Source organism: Lonchura striata, chromosome 4, assembly GCF_050655825.1.
Source record: "Lonchura striata isolate lonStrDom1 chromosome 4, ASM5065582v1, whole genome shotgun sequence".
NCBI lineage: Eukaryota > Metazoa > Chordata > Aves > Passeriformes > Estrildidae > Lonchura > Lonchura striata.
Window position 1 is genome coordinate 59652474 of NC_140706.1, and position 22189 is coordinate 59674662.

The 22189-nt window shown below is 38.9% G+C and overlaps 1 protein-coding gene across 7 annotated transcripts in view; it reads left to right on the plus strand.

Moving 5' to 3' along the window:
* MAPK10 (mitogen-activated protein kinase 10) overlaps positions 1–22189 on the plus strand; it is a 139314-nt gene that overhangs the window by 115978 nt on the left and 1147 nt on the right. For all 7 annotated transcript variants that reach the window (XM_077783001.2, XM_077783000.2, XM_021549357.3 and 4 more), the window contains 4 exons: positions 4139–4321; positions 6832–6956; positions 16304–16367; positions 16860–16937. In XM_077783001.2, coding sequence (XP_077639127.1) covers positions 4139–4321; positions 6832–6956; positions 16304–16367; positions 16860–16937 — 450 coding nt within the window. The remainder of the gene's footprint in view (positions 1–4138; positions 4322–6831; positions 6957–16303; positions 16368–16859; positions 16938–22189) is intronic.

Here is a 22189-nt window from a genome sequence, read left to right on the forward strand (position 1 = left end):
AAAAAGAAAAATTGTTGTGATTTTGAGGCTAGATAGGAAGACAATAATTTGTTGTCTAAATTGTTCTTTTAATTACAAGCTACTATTTTGTACACTGTAGAAATGCTTTTAATATTTTCTGACTGAGACAGAGAAGTATTGTAAATTTTCTCTTATAGCCAAACTCAATTTCCTTATACTTTTATAGGAGTTTTCAGGAATCTGAGGTTTACAACTGAATTAACAAAGCACTGGTTTTTAATCCTCATTTTTTAACTATATTGCATCAATGCACACAGAAAAAATGCACACTTTCAGTCTGTGCTTCTAAATAGATAAATTTACTGTGAAATCTGATTTTTTCAAAAGAAATGCTTTATTCTTAATTCACAATATTATTTTCCTATTAAATTTTTATGCCTTTGCTTTAGAAAAATATGTCACTTAATCAGCAGTTCAGCTTAGTGTTGTTTTCAAATAAATAACCAAGTATTTAGAAAGCAAAGGGGAACAATCCTTAGGAGAGTATAAAGCTGCAAAGAGAAAAGGTGGTGGGTGAGCTTGAGGCTACCTGAGATCTCAGTGATAAATCTTCATTCAGAAGATGCTAATTTTTTATCTATATTCTTAAATCTTTGCTGTAACTCTATGTGGCCACCTTAATGTTACTAAATGCCATAATGTTAGTGCCAGAGGCAAGCTAATAAATCCAGGTTAGAGCCCATCTTCTGTCTTAAATCATACAGATGCTGTTGTGAAGAGTTGACACATTTTCCTTGATCTTGCCTGGGGCAGTGGACAGCTGAACTGATTCAAATAGCTTTTAAGCAGACATTCCATCATTTTCTAGACCTTTGGGTTGGAATTCTTTCCAACTGTAAGTCCTGTCAGTCTGTCTAACATTTGCTTAATTTCAAGGGGGAAAAGAGGGTCCTCTTTTTTTTCTTCTTAAGAGATTTTTTGGGTTTGTTTTGTTTGTTTGTTTGTTTGTTTGGGGTTTTTGGTGGTTTTTTTTGTTTCCTGGAAAACTTCCATCAGAGTTCCATGATCACTGACTTTTAGTACTGTTTTTAAATAACATCAATAGTTACAATCTTTAATTGATTCATGTCACCTACTGTAGATTTTGATTCACATTAGGACTGTCCTGTAGTAGCATTTGTTTCCTGCAGAATTGCTGAAGCTAATGCTGACTGGCAGCTTGAGAAAGCTGTTTCTTTGCTTTGATGTGTAGACCTCGGATTTTTTTCCAAGACTTTTTTTTAATCTCATACCATGATAGGTACAACTTCTAATCACCAGGTGCATCAAAGATGCATCACACATGGTGACTGCATAAAACATTACAGTAAAATGGAGTTTAACCAGCAGAATATAATCCAGTGGTTTTAAAGTCTAGGTAAGGGGAGAATCATTACTAGAGAGCAAATGTGTGTGCCCAGCTGACTAAAACATATATCTAACTGCTTTCACTTAGCATGGTTTTGTTATTGCTATTATCAGGACAAAAACAGTCCTGAGTTTGTGTGTCAGTTTGTGTGTGTGTATGTGTGTACATGTCAATGCATCTAAAGAGCAAATGAATGGATGTTATTAAAGGGGTTTGGCAGTATATGAACAACATAAGTCAGAAAAAATACAATAAAGAAGCACGATTACCCATTCAGATCATTCATTACTCAAAACCAGTCCCTGAGGTTGCTATGACATAAAGCCTGACCTTTTGGCTCTTGGTAAGAGCAGGGCTGTCAGAGGTCCAGTGCTATCCTGCAAATCAAGTCCAGTCAAGGAGCAGAACATGGTGGCTCTGCCAGTTCTGTTGCCTTTGCCTCTGGTTTTTGCACTGGTGACTCTATCTCAAAATGTCCACTTGTGGGTGGTAGTCTGCTTGTGTGTTGTTTCTTAGTGAGACCCTTTCTGTCAGCTTTGAAGGAATGTGTGCAGTGTGAACTTGATCTGTCTGTGGATTTTCCTTCTCCCTTCTCCGTCATCACTGACAGTAGTTCCCATCACATCAGAACTTCTCTGGGAACTTCTTGTACCCCTTTTCCCTTATTGCTCATGTCTAGGACATCTTTCTACATGTTCCCTCTCAGTGTGTCCAAGTCCCACATAATTCTTTGATCCCAAAGATCAGTTTTTCTTTGGCCTTTACTAAATGCTTGGGAGATGGTTCACCTGCTCTGTACACAGGTGGCCTCGTTCGAAGCAAGTCCTTGTGTTTGGCCCTCCCTATTTATCAAACACATCACTCAACACAGACAGGTAATGCTTCCAGTGATGATTTTAGAGCTTGGCTCTCTCACCCATTTAGCTTCTCTTGGCACAACTATTAGCCTCTTCATTTCTGTACTCTCTGTTTTTCTCTGCAAAGCATTTACACACTCTGTATTCCCAAGTTCCTCAGAGACCTGCTTCTGAAGCAGTTCAGCTAGCAGTCACAGAGGTATCTTGACTTGAACCCAAGTTTAAAATGTCAAACCACTTTATTTTCTAATGAAATATTTAATGAAATATTCAGGCTACTCTTTGAACAGATGTAGTCTTAGATAACTTTACTTTTGTTGTAATTGTTCAGTTTTCTGTTGATAAAAAAAGTATTTTTCATGGACAACACAAGATAAGCTACAAACAACCTACAGGGGGTGTGTGTGGGAGGGGCTTTTCTACATAAATCTTCATGTTAGTTTAAAAAATAAGAGGTATTCATAAAAATCTTTCCAGACTGCTGCTATTTCTAGCAGCCTTTTTCAGCTGAAAATAAAATTATTTAAAACACTGCTTTAAGATTCTTAAAGCATATGTTTAAATGATTTTCATTCATTTAAACTTTTTTGATTAGTAAACCTGCAATTTTAAAACAAATTATTAGCTTTTTTTATTCAAATAAGATAGTTAAGGTAAATAAAAATTTAGTCTGTCTTTACTTTCCAAGATACATGAAAAGACTGTTTTCATTTCTCTAAAATAATTTTTAAAATCAGAAATTGCTACTGCATTTTTTTGCCTATTTTTTTCTGTTATCTTTCTTAATATTTTGAGAACTCCTCCACACTTAAGATACTGATGAAAATAATAACTTAAGAGAATACTTTTAAGAAAAGAAATGTTTGTGCTGAAATGCTTTGAATGTTTGTCTTTTAAAAGTATTTTCTTTCTAGTGTGCTCTTAGCAAATCTCCCTTCATTGTATTTCCTAGTATCAAGGTACCCATGGCTGCATGTAATCCTTTTTTTTTTTCCCTTGTAGTCATCAGGTTCTTAGCTCTGTGAATTAGTGTGATGTACAGATGCTACTGATAATTTGCTTTTTTGTTGGCACAGTCAGTCTTGTTCTGAATGTGGCTGAAAGAGCTACATAACACCCATCAGGTGCCTAAATGTTAGCACAAGAAAACTAAAATATCAACACCTCAACAGATAAAAATCTCAGTATGAAATGCCTGTAATACACTTTCTTTTTAGGCATTAGAGCCTGTTTCCCATTAGCTAGTATCAAATTAGCAATGTAGCTGTCACTTTTTCAGTTAAAGAGAAACATCTGTCTACACCTGTGCATAATTTGCCAATAGAAAATGAGTCCCAGTGCATTCTTATAAAATCAAACAAATTGTTTTTGAGGGGTTGCTGATTGGCTAGTATTGTAAAAATTAGCATCAATGAAGTTATTGGAGAGAGTAAAGTACAAAGCAGATGAGTGGGAGAAGTTTTTTGTCCTGTGCAGAACTTCTTTAAGCCAGCTGGGTCTCCCTCTCCACCGACTGAATAGGGAGACAGGTGCACATGTTGGTCTTCCACGCTGAGGTACTGACAATTACCTGCATGTAAAAAAAGGGAGTGCAAGTCACTGGATTTCAAGTTTAAAAAAAAAAAATGGTAACAAGCATTGACCCAAGGAGAAGAATCTGTGTGTTGTTCTGCGGTGGTCATGGTTTTAGAACTGCGCAATGTCCTGCAGTTGTGTGAGTTGTGTGTGAGAATTTTTCCCTTTGCAGACTGTTGGACCTGGATGAATAGTGAGACGAGAAGAAAAGATAATGACTGTAAAGATGTTATGAAGGGAGTTAAATAACTCTGAGGATTCTCAGAGAACACAAGCAGAAATGTCAGGAGGCTACATGGGGGTTTGCATTTTGTTTCCCTTAACTACTGGTGTTCAGATATTGATCAGTGGAATAAAGTTATTGAGCAGCTGGGAACACCCTGTCCAGAATTCATGAAGAAGCTGCAGCCAACAGTACGGAACTACGTTGAGAACAGACCCAAGTATGCTGGCCTCACTTTCCCCAAACTTTTTCCAGACTCTCTCTTCCCAGCAGACTCGGAACACAACAAACTCAAAGGTATGTCTGACAAAGGGACATGGTTCATGTGCAAAAACTGCAGTGGAATTAAACCTTTTCCAATTTTTCTTCTCTCTAGTTGCATTCCATTTAATGCACTTAGCTGCAGACCAGTGCCTGCATGGGTTTTGTTTAGCTGAGAGGCAGGCTTTGGAAATGGTTTTTGGAGATCCTGGTGTTTGAGCAGCCAAGGGAATATAATCACTGATGCACTGAGAATATTCCCATGGTGTTCCATGTGATGATCCTGTGCTACAAGGAATTGAGGTGTTCCTTTGTCACTGTCGAGGCAGGACGGGGATGAGAAGACTGACCAGAAGGCTGTAAGAGTAAAACTCTAATTTATTCAAAATACACTGCTCTTTCATACAGAGCTTCGTGAGGACCAACTCCATTGGTTCTGAAGTGAAAACAACCTACACCATTGGCACAGAGTGCTTGACGCACAGTGATAGAACTTAACTATAAACAATGTGAAAAACAAGAGAGATAAATAATTATTTACATTATTCTCCAGCTCTTTCCCAGGCTTCTGCCTGGATAGAAACTCTCGTTTCTCTCTTTGACTGAATCTGAGTCCCACGTTCCTTTACTCTTATTCTTGAACTTGTAACACAAAGGAACAATGGAACTTCCATTGGGAGATCTCAGCACTTGCACTTGCTTTTTTTCAGGTGAAAAATACCAGTTCAGCCAAATGCCTGCCTCATAGCTCTAGCTTTACTAGAAAATAAAAATATATTATCAACATCAGCCAAAATGAAGTAGCCAAGGATTAATATCCACTGGGGTGGATTTCTTCTTTTGAAAAATCCTGTGGGTCACTTAAGATATGTGAAGTAGAAAATTAACTTAATTGCAGTGTGACTAGATATCCCCCTGTAGAAGAAAAATTGCCATGATTTTAATAATGTATTGAAGTATTTTTTCACTTGAATGGGGCATTGAACTTCAATGGGAAAGAGTGATTATTGTGTGCTTAGTACACAGCCCTGGAGCCCCTGCAGACCTGTGCTGTACTGGCTCAGCACCACTCCAGTCCTTGGAGCAACTCACCACAGTGGCATTTAATGTATTTCAATTGCTTACAATTTGCATGTCATTACATGACCCAGAATTTTCTTCCAGTTAACAACTGCTTCATAGCCAAGCTGCTGTCCTGGCTCTGGGAGTAAAGGGAAAGGTCTGGGCAGATGCTTTTGGATACTCAGAATTTTTTACTCCTACCACAACACAAATGAATAATGGAATTTTCCTACATTTGCAGCTAAAGAATAAAAATGTCTGTCAAGCAGTGCTGTTATCCTTTGGGTACAGAAAGAACATAGCATCCTGAATGCCAGTTTGGAAGATATAGCCATGAAGCAAGAAACAGTGCATTCAGGAATCCCTACTTGTGCAGCATTGTATCATCCCATGCCCTGCCTAAATATTTCACCATAATGTAATGTTAGTGGTTTAATTAGACACTCACCCATGTATGATGAGATACCTAATAATATCTTTGCACTTACTGCTCTTTGCAGCTTTTTTCCCTTTCATTGTCTTTTTCATTTACACATCAAATAATTCTGAGCATCCGAGATCTTAGAACACTATATGGTTAATAATAACTAATATAACAGAAATATATGTTGTTACAATTTTTTCACATGGGTTAAGATGTTATATTTTTTACAAACTCCAACTAGGAAAAATCCATTTGGGTAATATAAAGCTGAGTTTGTGGCTTTGTTCTGGCACCGTTTGCCTGATAGGAACAATGGAATGTATTATCAGGCAAAATAAATCAATGCTGCAATGTAAAATTCAATGTTTGTATTATATATATATATATATATATATATTTGTATGATATATATATAGATGTATATATATCTATATATATATGTGCCCCACTGATTTAAATTTCATTACACAGGACAAACAAGACTCAAGCAGTTCCAAACACTTCCATACCACAAGGGTACAGATTTGAAATTATTGCTTCTAAGGGGATGCCTTAAGATTAGCCTAATCTCTACACCTCATTAAAATGTTTCATGTTTCACAGCAGGTTAGGTGAGAAACTTTAAAACATCCAGAGAAGTGTGGATGTTTTTCTGAGCCAGTCTTAAGAATGCCTGTAAGTTTCAGGTTTGATTTAATAATGCCATGATTTTAGAATTCTTTATTTGAACTTTTGTACTCTGATCCTGGTAATAATCACAGATACATCAAGCATGGGATATTATTCATCCCTCTGTGTGGAATCTGCACATGTGTAAAATGTCACTAAATCTTGTTAGGGAGCTTATGGTGTCAGCCCTGATTTTGGCACCTTTCTAATGAATCAGATCTAAAATGATTACTGAAGAGCTCTTGCTATGAGGAGGCAAGGGAGCAGAAGTACACACACAACCAATCTCTCAAAGGGCTGTGCCACTGCTATTTTCCTACCCCTACTAAGCCTTCTCTGGAGGCAGAGGTTGCTTTGTACTAACGCTGTTTCCCTGCTTCCCTTGTTCCAGCCAGCCAAGCCAGGGACCTCTTATCAAAGATGCTGGTCATTGATCCGGCCAAGAGGATATCAGTAGATGAAGCCTTACAGCATCCATACATTAATGTCTGGTACGACCCAGCAGAGGTGGAGGCGGTAAGTGAGGCAGCACTCCTCCCTTCAGAATGCCAAGCACAAATGGGATTCAGGGATTCCTGCTGCTTTACAGCAGCAGGATAATGAGCATGCTGGAAAGAAACAATGCTGGGACAGCGGTGGTCTGGGGATTGATGTGAAATGGGATCTGTAGGGACAGGATATCTCTCTTTATTAGATTAACTGATAATAGATGGGAGGAACAAAGACACTTCAAGCATATTAAGTCATTTTCTGCTTTCTTCTAGAAAGGATTTTGAATCCACTAGCTCACCTTTTTAGCTATAGAACTTAATCTGGCAAAAGATACTATCTTTCCTTCCAAACCTTTCCATGTGGAAGACAGCAAAAACCACTTTTTATGTCTGTGTTTATATGTAAAGAGGAGGAGAATTAAGCAAAAAATATTTGGGATTCTGAAAAAAATATCCTGAAGTCAGAATTCAGAAAAAGCTTAGCAGGACATAATTTTTTCCACAAAATGAAAGAGGGGCACAGGTGTTTTCCTGGGCTGTGGTTTAATGTACAGTATCATGTACACTGTGTACAAACAGAAATGTGTTTTTTCTTCTAATCCTGTCATGCTCTCTGTAAGACTTGGCGAGGCTGGTGTTAACAGGGATAAGTGTAATCTGTCAGCACTTCAGTAACATGGTATAAAATGTATGGTATAATGGGTATAGGCATAAATTCAGAAAGGTGCCTGTATGAAATATATAATATTAATATATAATATATAATACCCTGTATGAAATATATGAAAACAGGTTCAGAAATCTGATTTAGTCACCATAGGAAATGAAGACCTTGTAAAATTAAATCACTTCTGTTTAGTGATATGCTCCAATTCAGTCTGTGCTCTTGAAAGTGCAGTAAACTTCAGAAGTAAATTGAATGTTCGAACCCCTATGAAATTTCCAGCACATGGGATTTTTTCAGAGGATGTTATTTAGGAGTACTTTATAGGGCTTTATTTTGCCAATCTCATTTTCAGACGGAAACTTAAATTGGAAGACTTTTCACAATGAAATTATAAATTATAAATATCCATCTGTTCATGCTGATATACCTTTAGTGGTTAGCTATAAGTAATTTACTAATAATTTTCTGGAGAAAAAAATAAAACAATTATTGTAGAATATTGGTGGTTTTCTGTTCTTGCTCAGAAGGGTGTTCTACAGCAAGTACTCCACTGAGATATCTGCCCTTTTACAACTACAGAAGAGTTAGGATCAAATTCAGTAAATATTTCCTAACGCCATGGGCAATAGGGAAATTACTCATCTCATGTATTTTTGTTGGATCTTACCAAATTGATAGCAGGCTTGGAATTTAGAAGACTTCTAAAAGCATCCAACAAATTAGCTGTTGGAGAGGTAGATACTTTTGCTTATTCCTTTAATAATCTGACTCTGTAAATTTGATTATACTGAACAAAACCACAGTAGTTATAATAGGGTACAACTGAACAAAGAATAGTATTTGAATGGCATTTCAAAGCCTAAAAATGGCCATGTGGCTCTTTAATGTTGAATTTGCAGCATAATGAGACTCTATGAGGCAACCCTGCTCTTTCACAGACTACCCTACAAATGTGCAGCCAAGGAACCTGACATGAAAGCAATGGGAAAATTAGTGAAAGAGTTGTGCTTGGTCACTTGCATAATGCTTAACTTCCCACTATTTTTCCTGGTTTCCCCACTGGGTTTTAGAAGCCTGCAGTGTGTTGCATCTGCCCATGCTCACTGCACTTTTTTTTTTTTTTTTTGGTAATACCTGATAAGCACTTTTCCACAGAAGTCTTTCATCATGTAGCTAAAGGTTTGGTAGTGTTGGTAGTGGGATGTTTTAGGATTTTTTTAAGTTCTCCCATATTGTGATATGAGACAGAATTCCTCCCACTACCAGTAATCCTGTACAGTAGGGATAACAGAAATTACGATACAAAGATATTAAACAAGATGATATTTTCAGCCAGTATAGCACTGGTGAGGGGGGAATTAGGTAACTTCTGCTCTCTAGTTAGATTCCTCCTTCTCCCCACTAAATGGCTTCATCAAAAGCAGCCAGGCATCTGTACAGAGTCCATTTCATTCAGGAGCATGAGAGGACAGGTAACTGAAAGCATTTAATGTGACAGGAATTTTGAAGTGAGCTGTTGCAGCATTTTTAAATGTCAGCATGTGCTGGAGTAGAGAATGCAGAGCACTGAAGCCAGTTCAGGGAATAAGCAGAGAATTTGGTGTCGAAGTTTAACCTGGAGGTAACAACCCTCAGTGTCTGCTCAGATTTACAGCATTATAAATGTGAGGGAAACAGATAAAACAGCCCTTCCCAGTTAAAAAGCAGACTAGTGAGACAGGTACAGTCTCTTTTTATAGTCTATTATAAGTTTATGGTCTTTCAGAGACTGTGTGGGGAAAATAAAACTATTATATCTTGTTCTAATGTCTCTAATGTTTGCCAGTCTTGGCAAACACTGTGCACAAATGGGAAGTGCTGGGAATGCAATACTCTTTCCCCCACAATGTGTCCCAGCATTAAACTCTTCTGGTGACCCTAAAAGCCAAGTATGATTCCCTGACCCAGAGAGGAAGATCAGCTGTTATTATATGTAGGACTTGCTATTCACCAGCCATGGGAGGTTACTCAAACAGTGCTGTGGCTCTCCCACAGAACTTCTGCATGAAATAAACCTCAGCCAAAGCCCTCAGTAGCTCTGAAACAGCATCATACTCACAGCTAGAAACAGGCCTTGCACAGCTTTTGAGGTTACCTGTGGATTTTGGATTTACAGGGAATTCTTGTGGCTAACATAGGTAGTTTGCCAGGTTCTTTTAAGTACACGCAGTTTGCCACAGTATCTCTGATGAGAAAGTCACAGTGTGAGGTTCCCCAGAGCACACACCATTGTTCTGAAATTATTTTGAATAGCATTACAGTTAAGATAATTTCTGTGTTCAGCCAATGACAACTAAAATATGTGTTTTTAAAAAGTAGGAGAACATGCAGAACATGAACAGGAGAACACGTATGGCTCGGGTTGTGTGGAATTCCCAGATGTTGAAATCTGTTATCAATCTTCACACCTAATATAAATGTAGGGAAACAAAAGTTCACAGGGCAAAAGTATTATTTACTAATACTATACAGGAAGTCTACTGTAAAATCAGAATTGGAACTTACAGAACTTACTTCTCCGTTTTATTCTTTAGTTCAAGGCTCTCCTAGAAGTTTGGGGGGGTTTTTTTTGGTTTTTTTTGCACAACTGTCTCAGTTCTACAAATATTATGTTTATTGCTTTTATGTTTATTACTTTGATGTTAGAATATATAGCTATATAACAGCACTTTGGACTATTATATGAATAAATGACACACATGATACCTATTCTCCCTCCAATTGCTCTGGTTCTGTTTTCTGGAAAGAAGAGGTTTCCAATATCTCTTACGTCTACATGCAGACTATCCTGTTTATTGTAGATAATCTCAGTATCTCCCTGATGACATATTAGCTTCTCTGTTTTCCTGTCTGAAAATTCTGTGCTTGAGACTGTTTTCAATTACCCAGCTGCTTTTTTTTCCTTGAAGCTGCTATATATTCTCACCCTTCTTTGAGATGATTTGTGAATAAATCCTGAATCTGGTATTTAATCTTTCATATCTATCCTAATGTTTATGCCTGTTCGCAGGTCACTGGGTTTGATCAAATTGCAAACAAAATGGATTCCTACACATTGCTTTAGCACAGAAAAGTTATTCCTTTTGCTGTTGGTATATTCAAAGAAACCATTAATGTCATATTGGATTCCATTTTGGAACATTTCGAATGTATGTATGATGTCATATTGATTCCTACTTGGGAAAACTTGTTCCATTTCATGGGAACAAATCCAGTAGCAAAATTTGCTGTAGATTATTATTTGATGTTTCTGTTAACTGGTTTCAAAATTTGTCTTGAACTTTCCTATACCTGCAGTTATTGTTTGTTATCTGATATGTGCCATCCATTAGAAGAGACATTTCTATGAATCAGAAAGATCAGGTGTTAAAAATATTCCTTTCAAGCATTCCTCTATGTTTGACAGTATTTTACAGCAGTGATAGATTTTATGGAATTTTATTCACTGTAACTCATACAGCTTTCATTCTTGGTTTTATTTTCTTAGGATTTATATTTCATTGGCGTATTTCTGCATCTAGGACCATCCACAGGGGGCTGAGTTGTGAATTATCATTCATTTTTCTGTGCATGCCAATCTGTGTATTCCCTTCTATTAATGTGATTCTGTTTCCAGTGTTACTAATGAAAAAAACACTTGGTTTATGGTTCTCAGTCTGAGGTCCAGGACAGAAACTGCTGCTGTATTGTCTTAGCCATATATAGACTATCTATAACTAACTGACCAGCTGTTAAATACAATTTTTAAAAATTAGATTGTCAGAATTTAAAAAGAAAAAAAATCACCGACCTCTTCTTTTACTTGTGATTGCTAAGCATCCATTATGATGGAGAAGCACTTTGGAGAGCTCTGTGACCTTGGCAAACACACTTCAAAGAAGGTGTAACCTTCACTGCATGACATAAGCAAGGCTGTCAGGCTGTGCATCTTTTCTGCTCTTCTTTTCTCTTGGTCAGCTCTGTATGTATAGATGTTGTATAGAAAATCCTTGATGAGTTCCCACATTTTTTAGCACTCGGTTACAGGGCTTGGTTTTCTGCTCAGAGATTGATGGTGTGCATCTGTTGTCTCACAAAAGACGTGTACAGCTCTGCCTTGTGCACCGGCACAGATACTTCCTCAACAACATCTATCCGTTCATAGTTGATTGATTACAGAAGCTGAACACAGCTTGTGCAAAAGTTCATGTCAGTGAGGAGGAATGGTTAGAGGAGAAGGAGTCATTTTTTTTCTTATTTTTCTTCTTTGAACCAAATCTTTTAATCTTTTTCCAGCTTGCTTGTTGTATCTTCAAGCTGTTCAGTCATCTGTGTGTAGCCCAGTAATCTTGACTCCTGCTGCATGGCATCCTTACGATCCAGCTGTTCAGAAATAGCTCAGTCTATGATTTTGTTGATGCATATAATGTGTGGAGTTTTCCAAGAGGCTCTGCAGAAAATCCAAGGAACAAATGGGCCCAGAGTCATCTCTCCTTCCATATCCATAGCTGAGATCATCCCTAGCCCACTGTGGAATCCCTTGGCAATACAGAGTGAAATCCCAAGCACTTTCTAATAAAGAGATGCCAGACCTCTAGTGACAAGCACACATGTGTACTTGGGCTTGCACGGCAAAAATAAATATATGAATGGTATCAGTAACACAATTTAGGTTGCAGCAAAGCACCAAGGAATTTTTGTATTCACTTGTTATAAGGACCTAAGCTATTTAACAAGATGTTTAACCTCACACCATTAATGTTTGCATTCTCAGTCCCTCTTTTATGTGCATTATCTTGCTAATTCCATCGGTGCTCCCACAACTGCCCCAGACCCTGCAATTCTGGGAAGAGATGCAGACTCAGGCCTTACTCTGCCAAGCTTTCTAAAAACAGCTCATCCCAAGGTCTCCACTGTGCTGGCACCATCCCTGCAGAGATGGCAGGATTTGCTTGAGTGTGAGTTCCAGCCCATTCCCTTTGCCTTCTAGCATTGGCATACAAACCGATGTGTTTTCTTTGGGAAAGTGAGAATTACATTGGTTTCAACATATGTTTTGTTTTTTTCTCTAGTGTAAAGCTTCCCCTCTCTGAATATTAGAATGGTATTTAACAAACCTAGTAGTCTCTTGCTGTTTACAAACATAAACCACCCCCCCCCCCCTTGTTTTTTGTGTATTTTGCTTATTGGTTTGTTTTTTGGTTGGTTTTGTGTGTTTGTTTGCCCTTTTTTTTTCCAGAAAGAGACTCATGTTGGGGTTTTTTTTTAATTTTTATTATGTCAAATGAATGTTACATTTAATACAAAAATATTTTGAAAATCAATTTGTAAACTGGCAAAGCCAAGAGCCATTGAAACAACAGGGGGGTGTTATAGTACCTGCAAGAAAAATATAATACATTCCTTTGCTTCCGCATCCAAAAATAGATTGTATTCTTTGTTAGTGTTAGCAATGCAACTGCTTGCAAATCAATCTATTTTGGGGAGAAAATGGCTGCCTTAAACTGAAGCTAGATGCTGCCACCCATAGGATTGATCCACACCCTGCCTTGATTTGATGCTACTTGAACTCAGCACTTTTTCTGAGACTTTCAGAATTGCAGAATCCGCTGGGTTGGAAAAGACCACGGAGATCATCAAGTCCAACCTATGACCTTATACCACCTTATCAACTAAACATGGCACCAAGTGCCACACCCAGTCTGTTTTCAGACACCTAAAAAAAGTAAACTATCTCATTTGGCATGTGCAGTATGAAGGGTTTATAAGAACACCCATAACACTGCAGCTGCATCCACATGGAAAGTTAATGATTATGAACTCAGTCATTTTCTAAGATGTTTGATTTAGGTAGCAAAGTCAGTTTTAGGCAAAGCTTTGCACCAAGACTAAAATCAGGTGCCCAGGAGGGCGTGGGTATGGCAGCTACTCTGATTGTTCCATTGCTGACACAATTCTTTCTTATTATCTTTAAAAACCTCCAAACCTCCCTCTAATTTTAGAAATTGGTTTTTTAAAAAAGCCACAAAACAAACAAGTTAGCAGAAAAGGGGTGGTCAGCATGTAAGGGATAACAATATATTGATAACAGTGTACTAAGCTTTGTGGTTCTCCTATGAGAATTAATGAGAATTGTGGGAAAATAAATTCTCAAAATAGCTTTGGTATTCTCATCTCATTTCTGTGCTTTGAATCAATAAAAAGGTGAGGACTCAGGGAATTTTGATGGGAAAGCTTCCCTTCTCCCAGAGTGAAGCACAGGCCTGGCCTCTCAGCAGAGCTCCATTGGACTATGCCCTGCACAGGCTTTAGAGTGGTTACAGACCCTGCCTCTGTGAAGGGCAGGGATTTATTCATGCTACTGTCTTGCTGCATATTTGTTACCCTTGGCTCCCTCATGCCTGCCCAGAGCCATGTCTCATAGCTGTGGGTTCTGCTAACTCACAAGTAAAAAGTCTGCAATGTCAGCGCTGGCAGAGCAGTAGAATGCTGTGCAGGTGCAGCTCCTGGCATCCTGCAGTATGTGAAGGACAGCTTGGTTACTCTCCTTTGTTTGGCTCCAGAGAAAAATAGGAGCTCGGTACTGAGTGAGATTATTGTGGGCTCTCTCCCTGGAAAATGCCTTTGTTTCCAGAGTGTATTAATCTAGGCAATGACTAGTGATGATTTTCTTGGTGCTTATTAGCCAATTACCCCAGCTTAAGATGTAGCTGAAATAAATTAGAAGATAAATAAGCCAAAGGTTCTGTGGTTCTGTGAATTGAGAACAGGTGCATCTGATCACTTGTTCCTTTTGATTATGCAATTTGTGTTTGGGAATTAAAGTAGTAAATTAAATCTATCCTTTTACTTCTGTCTGGGGGAGAAAAACTTGTAATTCTCTTGGAGGTATAAAAAGAGTGTTTATACTTGGTAGAAGCAATTTTACCCCCACCTATGCTTTTTTACCCCCACCTAAGCTTTAAAAAAAGCTTTTAGAAAGCTACCTTCAGGACATTCTTGTCCAGTTTGGTTTGCCTGTTCCCTTTGCACCTGGCAGAGAAGAGGTGGCTCTGTCACTGTGGTTCAGCTGCAGCTCAGCCAAACACCTCCTCTGCTGCTCCTGTAAATCCCTCAATTTTCTTGGCTTGGCCAGTTTTCTCTGGTAGGAAATGCATGCTCCAGGGCTGGCTGAGTGGCTGAACAGGAGCCCAGCAGGCTCAGCTGGGGGAGTGGAGCTTACTTATCACACCCCACTGGTCAGTGGGGAGGATCACCTGTACTCTGGTACCTCCAGCTCTGTGACAACACTATCATCAGGAGCGCAGAATCCCCACAGAGGTTGTGCTGATCTTGGTGGCATCAGGACTCTCTGGAAAGGAATGAGAAGGGTGTTTATGATGAATAAAAGAACAGCTGCACTGGTCTGGGACTCACACTCTTACAGGGCTGTGTCTTTGCTGATATAACAAAACCTCAGGTACCCATGTTGGGGTCTGGCACTCACTTTAATTCATGATGTGTTTCTTTAGCACCTTCTCAGGTATGAGACTTGGTAATCTATAACTTCACTTAATCCCTTTATCTTCAGCCCTGATACAAATGGCATGCTGGGGAAACATCCCTTGTTTTCAATGAACTTGTCCAGTTCGGCTATCATGTAATTTTCCATGTCACTGAGCTATTCCTTTTTCAGTTGTATTTGTAGCATGCAAATGGCTTAATGGACTGATGGAGTTAGATTCCTGAGAGAAAATTTCTAAATTCTTACAGATTCAGGGAAACAGCTTGGTAAATATGCATTTAATAGGAGGATGTTTTGAAGGGGACACAATGGCAAGTGCCCAAGATGGAAGTCAGAGGAAATATATCTGAGCAAGAAGAGCGTTGTGGATCTTGTTTCCATCTTCATTATGTAATCTTTCCTCAGATGCTGGGGCTTCTTGGTAGAAGGAAGGAGGGGAAAGTCTTATGCCTTCCTTGGCTGCTGTTTTTGGCAGACAGCATCAGGAGAGGCAATGAACATATGTCTTAGTTGCCCAATAAAAGCAGGTGTTCAGGCTTCCTGAAATTCTAGGTGCCTGTGTCTCAGTAAATTCCAGTTACACTCAGTTGTCTGATGCTCCCATCAACTAAAAGAAACACAATAAAATAAAAAAAACCCTAAAACTTTCTGTCCAAAGTAAAGTTAGATAAAAAAACATACTGTAAGTATTAGTAATTTGGAATATGGATTAGAAACTGTGGCAGGGAGACTTAGTTAAAAATTAGAGTTATTTTGTAAAGTTTGTATAGCAGCAAATCTAAGGAGCAAATTAAAAATTAATATGTTAATGTTACTACTAATTAATCAAGACTGATATTTGGTATTTTGACAGTACCTCTCTGCTGGTACAAATAATTTGGGTGTAAAGTTTCAGGGCTCAGTACAAGCACAATGACGTTATTGATGTGGGTTTTATTTCAACTGCAGCTATGCCTCCTTTTTAAGAAAGGAAAACAGAGAAGTATGTTAATTTCTTCTACAAAAAGAGTTGACTTCCAGAAGTGTTAATCTCCTTAATATTCAAATGTGTTTCAGATGTTTTTGCATGTACAGGATGGATTGCAAAGAGAGAGAGGAGAAATTATCTTTAATTTAGTAATTAGTCCAGATTATTTACAGTATAATAGACAATTGACTAAACAGCTGTGTTTCTTTCCTGCAGCCTCCTCCTCAGATATATGATAAACAGCTGGATGAAAGGGAACATACAATCGAGGAATGGAAAGGTAATTGCAGTTTAGAATTACACAGGGAGGGGTCTTTTAGTGACAAAATAGCAAAAATATGGAAACTGTTCTGAGGGCTATCATTATCTACATAGGTTAATGTTAACTCAGGAGGTTGGATTCCAATGCTTCACTGAAATCCAGGGACATCATCTGGAGGGCAGAATACTGTTCATCAAGGCAGTGCATCAGAATTTTAGCCACAGTAAAAGGTGCTGTGATATTGTGCTGTGGCTCTTCTAGATAAAGCAGCATTAAACAGTTCTCCTGCTCTGGTTGAATCCCATTTGTCTCCATTCATCTCCAAAAGGAGATGAGAGGAGAGGAGGGGAATGGAAGAGAGAGGTCTTAGGTGAGTAGAGCTGTCAGACTTGGGAAGACAAGGCAGGGCAGACTTAGGAAGCTCAGGGCTACAGCACATTGTGGTAGTTGTTTTGTTCTTGATCACAGGCACTGGCCTCTGTCAGTAACTGTCACAATTCTCTCTTCCAGAACTCATCTACAAAGAAGTAATGAATTCTGAAGAAAAGACTAAAAATGGCGTAGTAAAAGGACAGCCTTCTCCTTCAGGTACTCGGCCCCATTGAATAACCTTGACATGTGTTCTGTACTGGCAAAGAGAGAATGGAGATTGCTGAAGGGCTTAGGCTACACTTGCAGTTATGCAGCCAATAAGAAGTTTTTATGAGATCCAGTGCTTCTAATGGGTTGACTTTTATTAATTGTACTCCAGCATCATGTTAATAGCATACTTAAAAAATTATCTTCCTGCTATTTGAGAGAGAGTTGTGCTGGTATTGTCTGTGGTTACAGATTATATTCCTCTCAGTGTGGAGGTTTCTCTCACACTAGTATTTTCATACTGCTTATGGGTGGATAACTGAAGCAATACTTTGCTAATTAAAACAAGCAAAATTGGTGATGCTAACACGTTAATCTCTTGGACACAGAGCACTGCACATGGGACCCCTACCCCAGCCCCAGGTAGGTGTCTGCTACTAATCTGGTAGTCTGTCCTCTCAGAAGTCCAATCACATTAGAACAGCTGGCTGACAACACTTGATGACACTGCAGCAGGAAGGGAAAGTTGTCTTCAACCACTGACTCTTAAAGTCCTGTCACAAAAAAAAAAAAAAAAAAAAAACAAAAAAACCACAACTAATTTTTTTCTGAGTAAAATTCACATCAGCAGTCTTTTCACAGAAATGCAAATTGCCACTTCCAGTACACAGAAATACATATTTGTGAAGGTAGTTTCACTGGCAAGCTTGAAGTGCCCAGATTTTGAGCACAGTGTTCCAGCAGTAATTATGAGTAAAACTGCCTTTCCTTAAAGTATAATCATTTAACTCCATGTTCTCTGCATATCTTCAGAGAGAATTTTTTTATCACTCTCATTTTTCACTTGGTGCTGAGCCAAAGTAATGTTAGAACAAGAATGCATCACTAGCAACTGACAGGACAAGGAGAAACATGGCAATAATGAAGGGATTTAATAAAGTGCTGGGTGGTGATGTTGGAGCACAAGCCCTGCACCTGGATTTTGACACGAATGAAGTAATATGTTGGAAATAATCCACTGTATTCTTGCCAAGTAGCAAAGAACAGAACTTGCAGATTTAATTTACTGAACTAATGGTGCCACCACTGAAAAGAAATCTGGGGCCCTAAAAATTATCTGATAAATCCTCATTCTTAATTTTTTCTCCCTTGCAGAATTGTGGCTGCAGGTTGATTTATTATCAAGAAACTTGGTAGTTGCATGTTTCAGGAATTAACTACCATGAGATTTCTTTATCAATTTCATATTCTGTTTTTGCTATGTGGAAGGTTTTTATTGTTTATCTAAAACATTTTCAAACATACAAAATTGTAATTTTTTACCCAACATTTATTCTGTTTCCCTTTGACTGTTTCTTGAATGTTAGGCACCAACAAGTTCAGAAAATATTTTGAACTGCTCTCAGATGAGGCCATTTCATGAAACAGTAGATTTCCTTTTTCTTCACTTTGTGTGCCTGACTTAAATTTTCAGCTGAATGAAATAATGGAAGAAATAGGTAAACCACCAGTTTTGAGCATAAGGAAAACAAGAGAGACTCGTTGGTTGGTGTTGTTGGCAAGAATTCAGAAAGCTGAGATTTATCAGAAAGCTCTATCAATAATCATGGCAAGCAAGCTGGAGCTTAGTTTCCATGATTACTTGATCAGAGTTTTGGGGGAGACTGCTGAAGCTGACATTGATAGAGCCACTTAGAGTGCCTGTGTATCAGGGTGTCAATCTCTTTTCTGTGAAGAATTGGTTAGTACAACATACCAGCTTGGAAACTGAAGTACCTGCCCCTCATGCTTATGTTCAATGAACAAAATCAACAGCGTAAAAAATTGTTCGCAGCAGAGGCTACTTCTGCCTGTCCAGACAAAAAGTGTTTCTGTTACTAGCAAACAGCAGCATTTGAAAAAAAAAAAATAATACAAAGCTGTAGATTATTTAGAATTAAACTTAAATTCTGTCCATATTATTTAACCTCCTCTCACACTCTACCCTAGCCTTCACTACCCAGCTGTAGTTTTATACATAACATTTTTAACTGTCTTGTCCTTTCTGGGTACAGAGTATAGTAAATAACACAGATCTTAGTGCAGCTTATTTTTAGCATTCCCCTTTCTAGATGAAACTGGATCTTTTATTCTATGTTTCCTGCCTTTTTCTTGCTGTCTGATTTGCCATCACCCAGGAACTACTGGACACCTTTGCTAGTAGGACACCTCTTCTGTCATGTGCAGACTCTAAATTAAGCAGCTGATGGACTTGCCAAGCACTGTGACACTTGATACCAAGAGCTGCTATTTACACAATTTATGAGAAGCTGAACAGATCCCCAATACAGACACTGGGCTTTTTTGGAAACTGCAAAAGCTGCAGTTCTCCTTTCAGTTTTTTACCCCCAAATCTGTGTCACTTCACAGCTGAAGTCTCAGAGGTGCTTCCATTGGTGCTATTTAATAGCGCTTCTCAGGAGCCCTCTCAGGAAGGAATCCCTTTTTACAGCACACAAGCTGATGTGTGCTTTAAAAGAGAAGCTGTCAAAGCAATAGCAGAGCCAGGAACAGATCCCAGGAGCTGTTTCTCACCTGCTCTAACCTTTAGCATTTTTTCTCAATCCTGCAGCCAGTAAGAAGCTTCCTGCCAAACAGGAACTTCATAAATGGGGCTCCTTTTCTCTCTTGAGTGCACCTCTGTCATATCTGCACTGTCTTACCTGGCACACATCCCTCCAGGAGCACACTGGTGTAGCACAGCAAATGGAGCATTCCTTACAGAATCACAAAGTTGGAAGAGACCTTCAAGATCATCAAGTCCAACCTGTTCCCTGACACCTCAACTAAATCATGGCACCGAGTGCCACATCCAGTCTTTTTCTAAATATATTCAAGGATGGTGACTCCACCACCTCCCCAGACAGACCATTCCAGTACTTTATCACCCTTTTTGTGTGGAAACTTTTTCCTAATATCCAACCTATATTTCCTTGGTGCAGCTTGAGACTGTGTCCTCTGGTTCTGTCATTTGCTGCCTGGTGAAAGAAACCAAACCCCACCTGACTACAGCCACCTTTCAGGAAGGTGTAGAGTGATAAGGTCACCCCTGACTCTCCTTTTCTCCAGGCTAAACACCCCCAGCTCCCTCAGCCGTTCCTCACAGGGTTTGTGTTCCAAGCCCCTCTCCAGCCCCGTTGCCTCCTCTGGATTTGCTCAAGTGTCTCAACATCCTTCCCAAACTGAGGGCCCAGAACTGGACACAGCACTCGAGGTGTGCCCTCACCAGTGCCAAGTGCAGGGGAAGGGTGACCTCCCTGCTCCTGCTGGCCACACCATTCCTGACACAGGCCAGGAGCCTTTGGCCTCCTTGGCCACCAGGGCACACTGCTGGCTCATGTTCAGCCAGCTGTCACTGCACCCCCAGGTCCCTTTCTGCCTGGGCACTGTCCAGCCACACCGTCCCCAGTCTATAACACTGCAGGGGCTATTGGGGCCAAAATGCAGGACTTGGCACTTGGACTTAGTAAACTTCATCTTGTTAGACTCTGCCCATCCATCCAACCATTCCAGGTCTCTCTGCAGAGCCCTTCTCCCTTCCAACAGATCGACACATGCTCCCAGTTTAGTGTTATCTGCAAATTCACTAACAAAGGACTCAATCCCCTCATCCATGTTATCAGTGAAGACACTGAACAGAGCTGGCCCCAGCACAGACCCCTGAGGGACACCATTGGTGCCTGGCCCCAGCTGGGTGGGACAGCTTTGTTTGGGCTTCTGAGTGTTACTGCCCAAGTTCTGCTTTGTGCTGCTGAGCTCTTTAATTCTGTCATTGAGGTTTAGCGTGGTTTCATTTGTTTTTGTGGATACTTTGTGAGTCTGGGTGCTTTGGGGATGCAGCAGGAGTTGTCACATCTATGCATTGTGTCATGTGGAATTGTGCTGAAAGCTGGGAATAGCCATAAAAGTGCAGTTTGCAGAAACTCGTGGGCTGCACTGATAGAACATCATAGCAGGGTTTATTGAATTCAGTGGTGCTGAATCAGACAGTGTAACAAAATCTTCAACCATACAATTTCTGCAGCTATTTCTTCAGTTATTTTGCCTGGCTAAGTTGAGTGCACATTCATCAAAGAAAGCAGCAGTTTGATCAAAAGCTAATTGAACCTACTGGAATTTTTTCCATTTTATTCTTAGGACAGCATCCATGACTTAATGGCAGGCTTCTGCCCAGCATTGTAAACATAGAAAAGTAATATATTGTTTAGTCATTAATATGAATTAATTCAGTCATATTTTGACTACCCATAAATGCATTTGTCTTGACTGATTAGTATTTTCATAAAATGCCACATGATTAAATAACAAGTAAACCTGAAGTAACAGTATTGTACGGAATTATGAGGTACACATAAATAACCCTTTGAAAAGCACATTTTCTTACAGAGAGGATGGATGATTGCTGTCTGCAGTCACCAGTCAGACTTCATTGAAATTGCTCTTTTTGCAGCACTTACAAAATTAACTATTTTATATTCCAAATGTATCAGGAGGGTAAATGAATTTAATTGGTTCTGATGCCATAATGTATAACTAGAACAGCAGAAAGCAGTTCCCATATGGAGCTCTAAATGTGAGCATATCTGTCTCTGTTTTGTGCATATTTACAGTGGTTATGTATAAAGGGAAGAAAAAGCTGAGGAATATAGAATAGTGGTTGGAAGTATGGTAGGGTGGCTTGTTTTCTCAAATTAATGTTTTTATTGCAAAGTGAAAAGTGACAAAAATCATTTTCTTTTGCCCATAGCAGCATATACTTTGCCTAGGTTGTAGAGATAACTTTTAATTTCTGTATTAGGAATGTATGAGTTATGTAGTTTTACTGGATAATAGATGTTCATTTCTAGCCATTTGATGGAAATGAAAATCTGTAAAAGTTGGCTGAGGACACTTTTCAGACAGAAGAACAAAATGGCATCTATCTGCAGATCATTTATTTGTTACCTGCCTAGCTGTAATTTCTAGCTATGCAAGATCATACAAAATTTTATTATAATACATTTTATTATCATGAACATTTAATGAGAATTAATGTATCCCTCTCAAACTGAAGACAGTGCTAATTTTGGTATTAAGAGAACAAAATATCACCTGGAAGTTAAATGGAAAAAAAAATCCAATCAAACAGGCTTATGCTACTCTGCAAACTTTAGTTTGAGCTGAGGTTAATGAGCAGTAACAGTTAAGAAGTCATAGGTGTGCAATAAGTACATCCTTTACAT